Below are 15,892 nucleotides of genomic sequence, written 5' to 3'. Positions count from 1 at the left end.
GACAGAAACTATATGGACCTAGCAGAAGCAGAAATATTAAGAAGAGGTGGCAAGAATACACAGAAGAACTATACAAAAAAGATTTTAATGACCCAGATAAACATGAAGGTTTTATCACTCACCTAGAGCCAGACATTCTGGAATGTGAAGTCAAGTGGGCCTTAGGAAGAATCACTACAAACAAAGCTAGTGGAGGTGATGGAATTCTGGCTGATTTATTTCAAGTGCTAAAAGATGATGCTGTGGAAGTGTCGCACTCGATATGCTAGCCAGTTTGGAAAACTGAGCAGTGGCCACAGGACTGGAAAAGGTCAGTTTTCATTCCAATCCCAAACAAAGGCAATGCCAAAGAATGTTCAAACTACCACACAACTGCACTCATTTCACATGCTAGCAAAGTAATGCTCAAAATTCTCCAAACCAGGCTTCGATAGTACATGAATCAAGAACTTCCAGATGTTCAAGCAGAAAAGAAAAGGAAGAGGAACCAGAGATCAAATTTCTAACATCTGTTGGGTCATAGAAAAATCAAGAGAGTTCCAGAAAAACATCTATTTCTGCTTTATTGACTACGCCAAAGCCTTTGACTGTGTGGATTACAACAAGCTGTGGAAAATTCTTCAAGACATGGGAATACCAGCCCACCTGACCTGCCTCCTGAGAAATCTGTATGCAGGTCAAAAAGCAACAGTTAGAACTGGACATGGAACAACAGACTGTTTCCAAATCGGGAAAGGAGCACGTCAAGGCTGTATATTGTCAGCCTGCTTATTTAACTTACAAGCAGAGTACATCATGCAAAATGCTGGGTTGGATGAAGCTCAAGATTTTCAGGAGAAATATTAATAACCTCAGATACACAGATGACACCACCCTTATGGTGAAAGCGAAGAACTAAAGATCTTCTTGATGAAAGTGAAAAAGTAGGCTTAAAACTCAGCATTCAAAAAACTAAGATCATGGCATCTGGTCCCATCACTTCATGGCAAATAGATGGGGAAAAGTGAGAGACTTTATTTTCTTGAGCTCCAAAATCACTGCAGATGGTGAGTGCAGCCATGAAATTAAAAGATGCTTGCTCCTTGGGAAAAAAGTTATGACCAACCTAGACAGCATATTTAAAAGCAGAGACATTACTTTATCAACAAAGATCCATCTAGTCAAAGCTATAGTTTTTCTAGTAGTCATGTATGGATGTGAGAGTTGGACTGTGAAGAAAGCTGAGTGCCAAAGAATTGATGCCTTTGAACTGTGGTGTTGGAGAAGATTCTTGAGAGTCCCTTGGACTGCAAGGAGATCCAACCAGTCAATCCTAAAGGAAATCAGTCCTGAATATTCATTGGAAGGACTGATGCTGAAGCTAAAACTCATATCCTTTGGCCAACTGATGTGAAGAACTGACTCCTTGGGAAAGACCCTGATGCTGGGAAAGATTGAAAGCAGGGGGAGAAGGGGACAACAGAGAATGAGATGGTTGGATGGCGTCACTGACTTGATGGACATGAGTTTGAGCCAGCTTCGGGAATTGGTGATTGACAGAGAAGCCTGGCGTGCTGCAGTCCATGGGGTTGCAAAGAGTCGGACACAACTGAGTGACTGAACTGAATGAACTCATGCCTAATTCAGTGGCCTCTTTTTGAAACTTTTCCTGTCAGAATCACGTATCTCCATTTTACAGGCTAGAAAATCAAACCTCAGAAAAAATTGCCATGAGTAGTAGGATTCAAGCCTAAAGCACTCTCCAACATCATATTTTTGCTATATCTCTTCCCTTTCCTCGCACACTATCTAGTGAACTATTCTCTTTGGACAAATATCCCAAAATAGCATTGATGGGTCAAAGTTAATAAACATTAAGTAAACAATAGATATTTATTCAGTACCTATTATGTACTTGATATGTGCCTAGGTAGGAGTCAATAAGTTTGCTGAGGAAACAACAGTAGGACCAGAGAATTTTTCCCTATGTGTCTTGTAAACTTTGACATGGATGTGGGGAGCGAGGCAAGGAGGACAGAGAGAGAGGAGGATTCAACAACCTCAAACAATTAAGTATGGTGAGTATTGTAATAAAGAACACAGAGGTAACTATAAAAACATATAGCAGAGGCAATTATCTGAAGTCTAAGTATATCAGAGAAATCTTTTCCAAGGGAGAGATGTTTAAACAAAAACCAGAAGGAAACAGGGAATTAACCAGGTTAGTGGAGAGGAGGAGAAAAGAAAATGTTATAGATGAACTGGGAAAATGTATAAAGGCCAAGAGGTTTAGGGTTAGGAGTATTTTAGGAATTGAAAAAGTGTGTCTGATGAGAGTACGATCTCTTCAATCCTCACATGCTGGAGAGGAAGGGATTAAGTGTCTTGTAGGTCAAGTTAACTAACTCTGGTCATTAAAGGGTTTTATCCAGAGGACAGATGATGTGACTAGCCTCTTGATTTGGACAGACCTCTTTGGTTCCAGTGGGGAGAACAGATTGAAGAAAAGTGGTTCTGAGAGCAGAACAGTTGGGAGGCTGTTGAAATAATATCCAGCCCACCACTCCCCACCCCTGCCCCCCACAAAAAACAAAATACTAGTACATGTGAACAAGAAAAGCAAAAATATTCAAAGGCAGAAAAGAAGTACAGTAGACAGGACTTGGGGATTTATGGCACCAAGAAGAAGTTGATACATACTGCCAAAATAGTTTTCAATTAGTACCAATTCACACTGCCTTCAGCAGCTTTCATGTGTCCCCACGTAGTAGGACACATTGTCAGTCATTACCAGCACTAGACCTCTTTGCGTTAAGATGTAAGTAACCACTCTCTTTTCTCAGATTCCAGAACATTTCTCTGTCAAACTCACAGAATCCTTTACAGTACAAGGGAATGTATACTTTAATAAATAAACATGAGTGGGAAGGAAAGCGCGCGCGAGAGAGAAAATCTCTCCTTAGTCTTCTCTTTGTTCTCAGATTTTTTGTTGAATTTCTACTGGATTGGTAACTTCCACCAACCCCTGAAATGATGGTGTCCAGGGCTCTGTCCCTGGTTTCCTCCTTCCACAGTCACCATGAGCCAGGGTTACTTAAGAGTCTATCTTCTTCTACCGTCCTTATTTTCATATCTATATATAGATTTTTAGACCTGTTTTTTTCCAGTTGCCTACTGATCATCTCTACCAGGATAATAATCCATCTCAATCCTATATTTGAAACAAATTTTATTATCTCCTCTACTCCAGATGAATCCTTTCCAATGTGCTTTCAATCTCACTTTCAGTTCAGTTCATTTCAGTCGCTCAGTCCTCTCCGACTCTTTGCGACCCCATGAATCGCAGCACGCCAGGCCTCCCTGTCCATCACCAACTCCCAGAGTTTACTCAAACTAATGTCCATCGAGTCAGTTATGCCATCAAGCCATCTCATCCTCTGTCGTCCTCTTCTCCTCCTGCCCCCAATCCCTCCCAGCATCAGGGTCTTTTCCAATGAGTCAACTCTTCGCATGAGGTGGCCAAAGTATCGACGTTTCAGCTTCAGCATCAGTCCTTCCAATGAACACCCAGGACTGATCTCTTTTAGGATGGACTGGTTGGATCTCTTTGCAGTTCAAGGGACTCTCAAGAGTCTTCTCCAACACCACAGTTCAAAAGCATCAATTCTTCAGTGCTCAGCTTTCTTCACAGTCCAACTCTCACATCCATACATGAACACTGGAAAAACCATAGCCTTGACTAGATGAACCTTTGTTGGCAAAGTAATGTCTCTGCTTTTTAATATGCTATCTAGGTTGGTTATAACTTTCCTTCCAAGGAGTAAGTGTCTTTTAATTTCATGGCTGCAATCACCCTCTGCAGTGATTTTGGAGCCCCCAAAAATAAAGTCAGCCACTGTTTCCACTGTTTCCCCATCTATTTGCCATGAAGTGATGGGACTGGATGCCATGATCTAAGTTTTCTGAATGTTGAGCTTTAAGACAACTTTTTCACTCTCCTCTTTCACTTTCATCAAGAGGCTTTTTAGTTCCTCTTCACTTTCTGCCATAAGGGTGGTATCATCTGTATATCTGAGGTTATTGATATTTCTCCCGGCAATCTTGATTCCAGCTTGTGCTTCTTCCAGCCCAGCATTTCTCATGATGTACTCTGCATATAAGTTAAATAAGCAGGGTGACAATATACAGCCTTGATGTACTTCTTTTCCTATTTGGAACCACTTGCAGCTTAATTATCTTATTTATCCAACCTAGAACTCATGGAGTGGCGTTGACCACAATGTCCACTTTGCCAGTATATTTAGTCCATCATAAAGCCTGTCAATTCTTCTTTAGAAGTATCTCTTGAATTCCCTCATCTGCACTGTCAGGGCCACACTTCCAGTGCTGCATCCAGTGCTCAGTATCTTATCAAAGCCATTTTAATAGCTATCAGGCTGAGAATATCCCCACCATCTTCCCTTTTTCCAGTTTTTCTTTTTTTTTAAACCAGAAATTAGGCCATTTCACTTCAATGTGTAATAACTGCTGATAATTTCCATTTGCCTCATGACAGACTAGAACTTGTAAAATCTGAGCCTCAACCTACCTGTCTGGTCTCAACTCACCACAACCTATATCCCAGTCACATGCAACCACTCACTATTTCCCAAAGACACTCTCATGCAGTTCATTATGTCTCATGACAAAATTCTATTTACCTCAAAGTCCAACTCAAATTTTATCATTTTCTCAGAAGACTTTCCAAATTCTATCTCTTCCAAGTAGAACATGTCGTGATAATCTCAACTTTCTCTCTGTTCAAATGGCATTATATTTTACACCTCTATTTTACTATTACATAATCTCATGATTATCTAGTTCTCTCATTAGATATTGATCTCCTCAAGAGCAAGGATGTTGGAACCCCAGAACCCAACATACAGCTGGCCTGACATTTGGTTACTCACTGCATTTCTAGGAAGGAACAAAGGAAGGGGGAAGACTAGGAAAATATATGACAACTCAGCCAAAAAAATTGAAAATAAATTTCCAAATACAGAAATTCAGTCATGGACATTAATTTTAAAGAATTGTTAGCCTCTGTCTTCTTCCCTCATTTTCATGTAGTCCATTCCTTTCTTCTTCAATTCTGTTTAGTTTCCTCCAACTTTAACTCCATCTGCAGGGCTAATGGCACTGGTCCACCAAGATCTAATTTGATTAACATTCACTTTCTTATGATACTAAGAGGCATTCTGACACCAGGAGAAAAAATACTGAAAAAAGAGTTGAGAATATATATGAGTTCTAGATCATTAATTCCTTTCATAAATATCTATTGATTAATTTATTTTTTATTGAAGGATAATTGCTTTACAGAATTTTGTTGTTTTCTGTCAAACCTCAACATGAGTCAGCCATAGGTATAAAAAAATTAATTTAAAAAATGTTTATTGAGCTCCTGCTATGTGACAGATAGTGTTCTAAGTGTTTGGGATACATTCGTGAACAAAAAAGACAAATGTTCTTGACCTTGTGATGCATACATTCTGTTAGAAGGAAATAGAGATGGATAATGAATAATAAACATAGTAAATAAGTACTTTGGGAGGGGAGGATCACAAGTGACAGGTGGGGATGGATGTGGGGAGAAGGCATATAGGTTGCATTATCAAACAGAAAGTCCTCATTGAGAAGATAAGATCTGAGCAAGGAAAGTGATAGAGTTACCTGGTACAGGGATTTGTGAGAAGAGTGTCTTCAGTTCAGTTCAGCCGCTCAGTCGTGTCCGACTCTTTGCGACCCCATGAATTGCAGCACACCAGGCCTCCCTGTCCATCACCAACATCAGGGTCTTTTCCAATGAGTCAGTTCTTCGCATCAGGTGACCAAAGGATTGGAGTTTCAGCTTCAACATCAGTCCTTCCAAGAACACCCAGGACTGATCTTCTTTAGGATGGACTGGTTGGATCTCCTTACAGTCCAAGTGACTCTCAAGAGTCTTCTCCAACACCACAGTTCAAAAGCATGAATTCTTTGGCGCTCAGCTTTCTTCACAGTCCAACTCTCACATCCATACATGAACAGTGGAAAAACCATAGCTTTGACTACACGGACCTTTGTTGGCAAAGTAACATCTCTGCTTTTTAATATGCTGTCTAGGTTGGTTATAACTTTCCTTCCAAGGAGTAAGCGTCTTTTAATTTCATGGCTGCAATCACCATCTGCAGTGATTTTGGAGCCCCCCAAAATAAAGTCGGCCACTGTTTCCCCATCTATTTGCCATGAAGTGATGGGACCAGATGCCATGATCTTAGTTTTCTGAATGTTGAGCTTTAAGCCAACTTTTTCACTCTCCTCTTTCACTTTCATCAAGAGGCTCTTTAGTTCTTCACTTTCTGACACAAGGGTGGTGTCATCTGCATATCTGAGGTTATTGATATTTCCCCCAGCAATCTTGATTCCAGCTTGTGCTTCTTCCAGCCCAGCGTTTCTCATGATGTACTATGAATAGAAGTTAAATAAGCAGGGTGACAATATACAGCCTTGATGTACTCCGTTTCCTATCTGGAACCAGTCTGTGTTCCATGTCCAGTTCTAACTGGTGCTTGCTAACCTGCATACAGGTTTCTCAAGAGACCAGTCAGGTGGTCTGGTATTCCCATCTCTTTCAGAATTTTCCACAGTTTATTGTGATCCACACAGTCAAAGGCTTTGGTGTAGTCAATAAAGCAGAAGTGGATATTTTTCTGGAACTCTCTTGTTTTTTCGATGATCCAGAAGATGTTGGCAGTTTGATCTCTGATTCCTCTGCCTTTTCTAAAATCAGCTTGAACATCTGGAAGTTCACGGTTCACATATTGCTGAAGCCTGGCTTGGAGAATTTTGAGCATTACTTTACTAGCATGTGAGATGAGTGCAATTGTGCAGTAGTTTGAGCATTCTTTGGCATTTTCTTTCTTTGGGATTGGAATGAAAACTGACCTTTTCCAGAGAAGAGTGTCTAGGCAATGTTAAAACTATAGCAAAGGAGATAAAGGGGAGAATGCCTGGAATGTTGGAGCAACAAAAAGGCGTGTGGTGGCCAAAAGAGAATAAGTCAAAGAAGAGCATAGGAGAGGAAATCCAAGAGGCTAATATAGAGCCTTCTAAACTATTAGCATCAGGATTTTGACTTTCATTCTGAGTGGGATAAGCATTTATTGCAGACTGTAAGTGGAGGAGTGGCATGATTTGACTTGAAGCCATTTGGCTTGTGTTAAAAAGGGATTGCGAGTGATAAAGGGTAGAAGCTAGGAAGAAGTCAGAGGTACTTATCCCACAAAAAATTTGGCGGTTCAAAACAGACTGGTGGCTGAGAAAGGGAGAAATCACTGGTTTGCAGATATAGTTGTTGGTAGGACTACAGGATTTCCTGACATATTCGGTATAGGATGTGAGAGAAAGGGAGGAGTCAAGGGAGACTCCAAGATTTGGGGACTGAGACTCTAGAAGTAGGAAATTTCCATCTACTGAGGTGGGGAATGCTTTGGGAACAACACACTTAGTGAGGGAGATGTATGGGGCATAACAGGACTGGGCGGTCAGCTTTGGACTTGTTGAGACTGAAAAAACTATTAGATGTCCCAGCTAATGTGTTGAATACACAGTTGGATATATAAACCTTGAATTTGGGGAAGGTTAAAATTTGGAAGTCATTAGTGAATCAGTCAGTCAGTTCACTCACTTAGTCATGTCTGACTCTTCGCGACCCCATGACTGCAGCACGCCAGGCTATCCCTGTCCATCACCAACTCCCAGAACTTGCTCAAACTCATGTCTGTCGAGTTGGTGATGCCATCCAACCATCTCATCCTCTGTTGTCCCCTTCTCCTCCTGCCTTCAATCTTTCCCTGCATCAGGGTCTTTTCCAATGAGTCAGCTCTTTGCATCAGGTGGCCAAAATATTGGAGTTTCAGCTTCAGCATCAGTCCTTCCAATGAATATTCAGGACTGATTTCCTTTAGGATTGACTGGTTGGATCTCCTTGCAGTCCAAGGGACTCTCAAGAGTCTTCTCCAACACCACGCTTCAAAAGTATTAATTCTCTGCTGGTCCAACTCTCACATCCATACATGACTACAGGAAAAACCATAGCTTTGACTAGATAGACCTTTGTAGGCAAAATTATGTCTCTGCTTTTTAGAGAATTAGTGAATAGATGATTTTAAACCCATAAGACTGATAAGATGCCATGTATTTCAATCCAAATGCAGTTACCTCCTTACCTTAATCTCTCTGCTTCTCATTTTCTTCATCTCTGCAATGATAAGTTTAGGTTAAATAAGAGATTTTCAGCTGTGTTCCATGGAGCACTAGGGTTCTGTGGACAGGACTACCAGGATCAGAGAGATGTTTGCTCTCCTATTACCTAAGCCAACAAGCAATCCCATACTTTTACAATGAAAGTCAGATATACATTTAGAGATGGTGCAAGCTGATATTTATAATATATATATACTATCATGGACTAGGGTATTGTTGGGTGAGAGGATAGGTTTCCAGATGAAATAATGAATAGCATCTCATGAAAAAACAACCGCATATATCTGCTTCATGACTGGTCAGCTATCAAAGGGACATGTGTAAATAAGCATACAACATAGCAGTAGTATCAGTTCAGTTCAGTTCAGTCACTCAGTCGTGTTGAAATCTTTGCAACCCTATGAACTTCAGCATGCCACTCCTCCCTGTCCATCACCAACTCCCAGAGCCTACCCAAATTCATGTCCATTGAGTCAGTGATGCCATCCAACCATCTCACCCTCTGTCGTCTCCTTCTCCTCCCACCTTCATTCTTTCCCAGTATCAGCATCTTTTCAAATGAGTCAGCTCTTCGCATCAGGTGGCCAAAGGATTGGAGTTTCAGCTTCAATATCAGTCCTTCCAAGGAACACCCAGGACTGATCTCCTTTAGGATGGACTGGTTGGATCTTCTTGCTGTCCAAGGGACTCTCAAGAAGAGTCTCCTCCAACACCACAGTTCAAAAGCATCAATTCTTTGGTGTTCAGCTTTCTTTATAGTTCAACTCTCACATCCATACACGACTACTGGAAAAACCATAGCCTTGACTAGACAGACCTTTGTTGACAAGGTAATGTCTCTGCTTTTTAATATGCTGTCTGAGTTGGTCATAACTTTCCTTCCAAGGAGTAAGCGTCTTTTAACTTCATGGCTACAATCACCATCTGCAGTGATTTAGTTATCCTAAAAATGCTTACCATACACAGTATGTGCTCAAGGTTTCCTCTTTAAAAGATATTTACTAAAAATCGAATTCAGAGACCAAAAGTTGATATTCTATTCCTTTAAGACAATTAATGATCACAGTTGAGTATTCAGAATGCCTTTGACCCTGACACTATGAACAACTAATTTTAACTGTAGAAAAATGCACAAAAAAATGCATGAAGTTATTGCTGAAGGAGAACCTTAGAAATACTTCAGTCAATTACCCTCACTTTATAGTGGAAGAATATGTGTGTGCTCAGTCACTCAGTTGTGTCCGACTCTTTGTGACTCCATGGACTGTAGCCCACCGAACTGAGGCCCAAATATCAAAGGTCATGCTGGAACTGGAACATAGGTCATTTCCTGACTCTTAGTCTGGTGCTATTTTCATCTTACTATGCTATATGAAATATACTATTTCATGGCTCGCAAAGAGTCGGACACAACTGCATGAATGAACTGAACTGAACTGAACTGATGGCTGCTTTAGAAATGCCACTGACATTTTAAATGAAGGTAGAAACCAACACTGGTGTATAATCTTCATATTTTCCTAATACATTAATTTTATGATCTTTATGTTTTCCCAATCCTTTATTTTACACTAATATTCTTCCTATTTTCTCACAGTTCTAAGGATCATCCTTGCCATCATCTTTTGCCTGGTGTCTGGTGTCCTAATGGTGCTGCTGTTTATCCTCATCCGCCATGGGCCCTGCTGGCAGAGAGACTCCTATGGAAACATATGAACAGATGGCTGAATAAGAGCAGACATGCCAGGCCAACCCCCTGTGATGCAGCATTCAGAGGACAGGCTTCCACACTGTGGGCATTGTGCTGCCCTTTGAATTTGCCTAGAGAAGGGTCTGAATTCACAGCAACTCAGGGACAGCCACCCGATGCATTGATGAATGAACACCCAGTTTACTTAGGTCTTCTCATTGTTGAACTCCTCCTGGTACAGGCTTCTCATTCAGCTAGAAGGAAATACTTCTGCAACAGATAATTGTATTCTCTGGCACCAATGTCCAGAGGAAAATAAGAAGTGAAACTCCAATCAGCATTTTGCCTCCAAAGAGCAAAAAATTACAAGGGATGACAAAGACACAGATTAAAGATTTGATAATGGGAAAAATTAGACTAGAAATAGTATTATATGGGTCTTCCCTGATACTCAGTTGGTTAAGAATCCACCTGTAATGCAGGAGACTGCATTTCAATTCCTGGGCTGTGAAGATCCCCTGGAGAAGGGACAGGCTACCCACTCCAGTATTCCTGGGCTTCCCTGGTGGCTCAGCTGGTAAAGAATCCGTCTGCAATGCAGGAGACCTGGGTTTGATCCCTGCGTTGGGAAGATCCCCTGGAGAAGGGAGAGTCTACCCACTCCAGTATTCTGGCCTGGAGAAGTCTATGGACTATATAGTCCATGGGATTGTAAAGAGTCGGACACGAATGAGTGACTTTCACTTTCACTTTTTTAGGAGGATTCTTAAAAAATAGGACTCAGTCAGAAGGTATACAAAAGTTTCTTAACTCTTAAGCACACTCCTGGAAAGAAAACCCCACAGTTTTTGATAGCTGACAGATTTCTCTCTGTGTGTCTGCCTATTCATACACTTACACACTCATATCTACAGTGAAGATGCCTTAGGTGTTTCATTCTCAGAAACTATAATAGCAACTACTTTAGCTGTTGATAATGTAGCTCATCATTTTCCTCACAATTTGTATAACGGGAAAAAAATAGAGCATTCACGTAGCCATGGTTCTTTTATTTTACTTCCACTATTAGAGCTACTTATTATTTGTGGTTTTGATGTCCTTATTTCATTTCAAAAGTAAGAGATTTTATTTTGATAAGGGCTACTTGTGGTTATGATGAAATAATATGTATTTTAATTTTAATGGCTACAAATATATCTGAATTTCTCAAATGATGAGATTGAAAGGAAAATGCACAGAAGGATGATAACCCACTTTCTCAGCTCTGCACTGGTTTTAGTCCATCAACTTGGAACAACTTATTTTAAATATCTTAAACATTGGTTTCATAATCTATAACTGAAGAGTCTAGACTAAATGAACATAGAAGTCACTTCTAGTTCTAATGTTCTATATATATTTTTTTTCTCATTTTATGCTATGCATTGATCATTGCCAAAGCAAGCACTTTTATAAATGGTACCATTGTACTAAGCCTGAAATTTATTCTAATCAACTTTATTTTGTGCTGAGCCTCCTATCACAGGATATTCAATCTCATTCACTGGTAGGGTTCTTCACTTCCTCAGGCACTACTTAAGGTCCCAGAATGTACCTAGGGGGACAGAAAACCCACTCATAACCCACCCCATCTCTTTGTCTCAGGAGTATTTCTTTCTCCTTGGATCCCACAAATTTCACCTACTAAAATTTTAGCACTTACCTCTCTCATTCCCATAATTCTCACTAAGCCAAGATTATCACAAACAAAAGCCTTAGAAGGAGTTGTCATTTCTTGCCTCATATCCGCTGCTTCCTGCTGCAATGCAAAGGGCTCAAGGACAAAGAAATGCAAGATCTGGCTACATTCTCAGCTTGTGAAAGGGAAAAACATCCATAGACAACCCAAAACCTATACTGGACACTACACTGCCTTTCAGAGAGATGAGATCCAGCTCCACTGACCAGAACACAGGCACAAGTCCCCCCAGCCAGGAAACCATCAGAGGACACAAACTCCTTCTCCTGTAGGAAAATAGGCTTGTGAGAATATGCAGCATTGATACTTCAGCAAAACATAAGCAAGAAAATGGCAGAATATATTATGAGAGGGCACTGTGACTTACAGAAAGCCTTTTCTCAGCCCTGGCAGCTCTGAACTAAATCAGAACCCTGCTGATGGCAGCAGGAAGGTTACAAAGCAGTAAACGTCTTTCTCCTCTATATAGGCTAGCTTATAAAGAAAGTAAGTGTATCAAGCAGACAACAACATGGAACATAGTGGGAAGAGAAGAGAGTCTGGAGCAGAACAGAGTTGGAGCTGAAGAGCTGGGAGAATAAAAAGTATTTATTTTTGAGGATTTTGTTTATAAGCATTTACTCAGACAGGAAACATGTTCTAGGTCTTGGTAGTTCCTAATGCCAGGAAAGGGTGGAAAAGGGAAAAAACACCTTCCCTTTTTGCAATGGAAATGTCACCAAAAGGTATTGGTTTATTTTCTTTGTTCCTTTTATCAGCAAAGCTAGAGTGTTGCTGTTATTTGCTGGCTTGACAGAAATGGAATCAAAACTTTCACTGAATATCCAGCCTTCTATTCTTCAGCCAAATGCTGAATCAACAGACCAGCTTTTGCAACAGCTTGGTTTAATGATCCTAGACAGTTACTGTTCATGTCATGTACTGGGTCATAAAAAGGAAAGAGGGAGAATAGAAAGCAGCATTACGAGAGAAATGAAATTAGCACTTTGAAGGTTATTTGAGTTAGTATCAAATCAGTTCCTCCAGGAGCTAGGACTGGAATTATTAAGCTTCCTACTTCATATCTTTTGTAGTTATTTCATGTGTTGTAAAAATTAATAGCTTGTAAAATCTCTAGCCTTATTTAACAGAGTGCATTCAACTATTCTCAATAAATCATTTTATGATCTTCATAACTTCTTTGGACATTTTGATTTATTGATACTTAAACTGTAAGTGACTCTACCTATCAAACATAGCCAGGTTTTGATGCAAAATCAAGTAAGTATTAGTTTCTCAGTTGCATCTGACTCTTTGTGACCCACCAGGCTCATCAGTCCATGGAATTCTCCAGGCAAGATCACTAGAGTGGGCAGCCACTCTTTTCTCTAGGGGATCTTCCCAACCCAGGGATCAAACCCTGGTCTCCTGAATTGCAGGCAGGTAAGCAGCCTCCAGAGACTTGTTAGGATCCAGGGGTGCTGCATGGTTCACTCTGGCCCCTCACTGGCAGAGCTGAAATTCAGCCCTCATAGTCCCAAGTTGCTAGAGGCTTGAGTGATCCCCAGGGCAGCAAGTTAACAATGATGACTTTTGATAATGATTTGTATTCTGAGCTAGAGGGAATCAGACTTTCTTTGGGGACATTTAAGTCATGACTCCCTGCCATCTGGTTTGTGTTATTAAATTCCCCATCTTCCAGGAAACTTGCAGTAGAAGATGTTCAAGACCACAGTCATGAAAAGACAATAGAAAGGAATGGTTGGGTGCTCTTTTCTACAAAAACTACTCTAATAATCTGAAACTGCATAATTGAAATCCCTCAAGTCAACAAGGACTCTTACAAGCAACATTTTGTTGTTGTTGTTCAGTCACTCAGTTGTGTCTGACTCTTTGAGACTCCATGGGCTGCAGCATGCCAGGCTTCCCTGCCCTTCACTATCTCCCAGAGTTTGCTCAAACTCATGTCCATTGAATCAGTGATGTCATCCAACCATCTCACCCTCTGTCATCCCCTTCACCTCCTGCCTTCAATCTTTCCCAGCATCAGGGTCTTTTCCAATGAGCTGGCTCTTCACATCAGGTGGCCAAAGTATTGGAGCTTCAGCTTCAGCATCAGTCCTTCCAATGAATATTCAGGGTTGATTTCCTTTGGGATTGATCTCTTTGTTCTCCTTGCTGTCTCTCAAGATTCTTCCCCAGCACCACAATTCAAAACCAAACATTCATCAGGGTGTTTTTGTGATAAATGTTGACTAGATAGTGAGCTATGTAGGAGTCCTCTTTTAGTACATTGATAACTGAGTGCCTTTTGGTCATTTTTTACTTAAAAGTCCCCTTGAGTCAAGTTGGGGGAGTGATAAAAAGTTAAGCAAAAAGAAAAAAAAATTAAAGCTGAAGAGAGAAAAAAGAGAGAGAGAGAGATCATTTAAACATGTTTAGAGATAAAACTACCTATCCTTTTAATGGGTTGTTAACCACCATTAGCTGTTCATGTGTATTCATCTGCTCACTTCTTAAAATACTGGGAGATTGTTCCCAAAGTTGAGCTAGGTTTTCCCCTTTCCCCAAGACATCTTTTGCCAAATGGAAAAACAGGTGAATGAGTTAAGGAATGAAATGGAGGGAGACAATGAAAGAGCCAACAGCTTTCAGGATCTGATATGTTAATCTACCTGATATCAGGTAGGCCTGGACTCTGGGTACAAGTCAATGATAATGTGATAAATTAACTCAAACACTAAAGTATAGTCATTTTACTTTAAAGAAAAAAGAAAAATATGAAAATTCTCTCTTTACTCCACTTCAGCCCTATACAGCTTAAATTTCATTGATTTTGGGTTATTTTACAGTTTCACTTCCTTTTTGTCATGTATTTGATTTCATTAGAAACAGACTACTTACTTTCCACTTCTGTTACTCCTAATTTAGTCTACAAATGGGCTGGAACTGAGGGAAACTGCAGATGGGGGTAAATCACAATTGCTGTTGTTTGAAACTACAGACCCTTGACCCTTTTGAGGAGATATTTTATCGAATTTAAATTTTAAAGTATAGTTTTTAAAAATTGACATTGCTAAGACTAAAACACAAATCAAGGCCTTCTATGTTAAGAAAATGTATTAAAAAGTGTGAAAGAGTTATTTATTATTTATCTCACTTTCATTTAAAAATCCCTAATATAAATTTTTAGTAGAACTATAACCAGAAGTAACTTCTGAATGAGCAAGGAAAGAGGTGATCATGGCTAGTAGAACTTGTATGCTAAATGAAGTGTAAGTAGTTTAGAGAATGGACTTTAAAATCCAAGAGACCTTTAAAGGCTTTGTGACTGACTTTCTGGTGAAAAGACACTGGGAAAGCTAAATAACTCCTCTAAAGTCTTGGGCTCCTTGCCTATAAAATAAGGATAAAAATGCATCTTATTTTACATGGTTGTGATGAAAATTAAATGAGATGATGCATTAAAGTCCTTAGCACAGTATGCAAAGTAACTACTCAATAAACAATAGATATGATAGGATGGTATATGACATATGAAACTTCTTTGAAAACTGGCCCAAAATTAACCAGAATTTTTAGTTAACTAGAGTATCTTTTTCTTGGTCATTTGAGAGAGTGTAGAAAATCTTAATAACAAATTAATAATTTGGGGGATAAAGTGCTAAAAATAACAACTTGCACATTTTACTTGCTCTAAGGAACCATCATCTTTTTTGATTTCTCACTATTATTATTCATTAGGGGCATTTTTGCAAAACTTGATTGTTTTAGAACCAGTTTGGTTGCTGACAGAGGTGTAAATTCAGGAATGAAAATGATTTCGTTTTAGTATTTGTAAAAAAAAAAATCTCAAACTGTTTAACATATAAAATATAGAAAAAAGTTTTCTAATTGTTAAATAGTTTTCCAATAATTGATACTGATATGTAGTCACATAGGTTAATGAAATACACATTAGAGAAAATGTATGTCTTCTAAAATTATATATTTTTAAAAGGTAAGGATGATTTAATGATGTGGCAAATTTTCAAAGACTTCTTTAATCCAAGCTATCTATATGATTTTTGAAAACTTCTGTTAGATCATAAACTAAGCTTATAGGTGAGAAATTCCTGTTGGAAATTCCTCAGTGTCGAAATGTTAATAATCCTCAGGAAAAACTTAACTCTCAAACTTCTAAATAACTATTACTGTATACATTTTCTCTCTGGTGGAAA

At 39.5% G+C, this 15,892-nt stretch overlaps 1 protein-coding gene across 2 annotated transcripts in view; it reads left to right on the top strand.

Annotated features, from left to right (window-relative positions):
• Window positions 1-14,088, top strand: part of ACP3 (acid phosphatase 3) — a 56,413-nt gene extending 42,325 nt beyond the window's left edge. Inside the window, exon 10 of one of the 2 annotated variants that reach the window (XM_070466749.1) lies at window positions 9,863-14,088. In XM_070466749.1, the coding sequence (XP_070322850.1) occupies window positions 9,863-10,238 (376 nt within the window). In that variant the 3' untranslated portion in view covers window positions 10,239-14,088. The remainder of the gene's footprint in view (window positions 1-9,862) is intronic. The other variant, XM_070466750.1, reaches the window with a different exon arrangement.
• Window positions 14,089-15,892: the final 1,804 nt, after the last annotated feature.

This window comes from Odocoileus virginianus, chromosome 4 (genome assembly GCF_023699985.2).
Source record: "Odocoileus virginianus isolate 20LAN1187 ecotype Illinois chromosome 4, Ovbor_1.2, whole genome shotgun sequence".
In the NCBI taxonomy this organism is placed as follows: Eukaryota; Metazoa; Chordata; class Mammalia; order Artiodactyla; family Cervidae; genus Odocoileus; species Odocoileus virginianus.
Note: the sequence above shows the minus strand (reverse complement) of the source record. Positions and strands in the feature narration are given on the sequence as shown.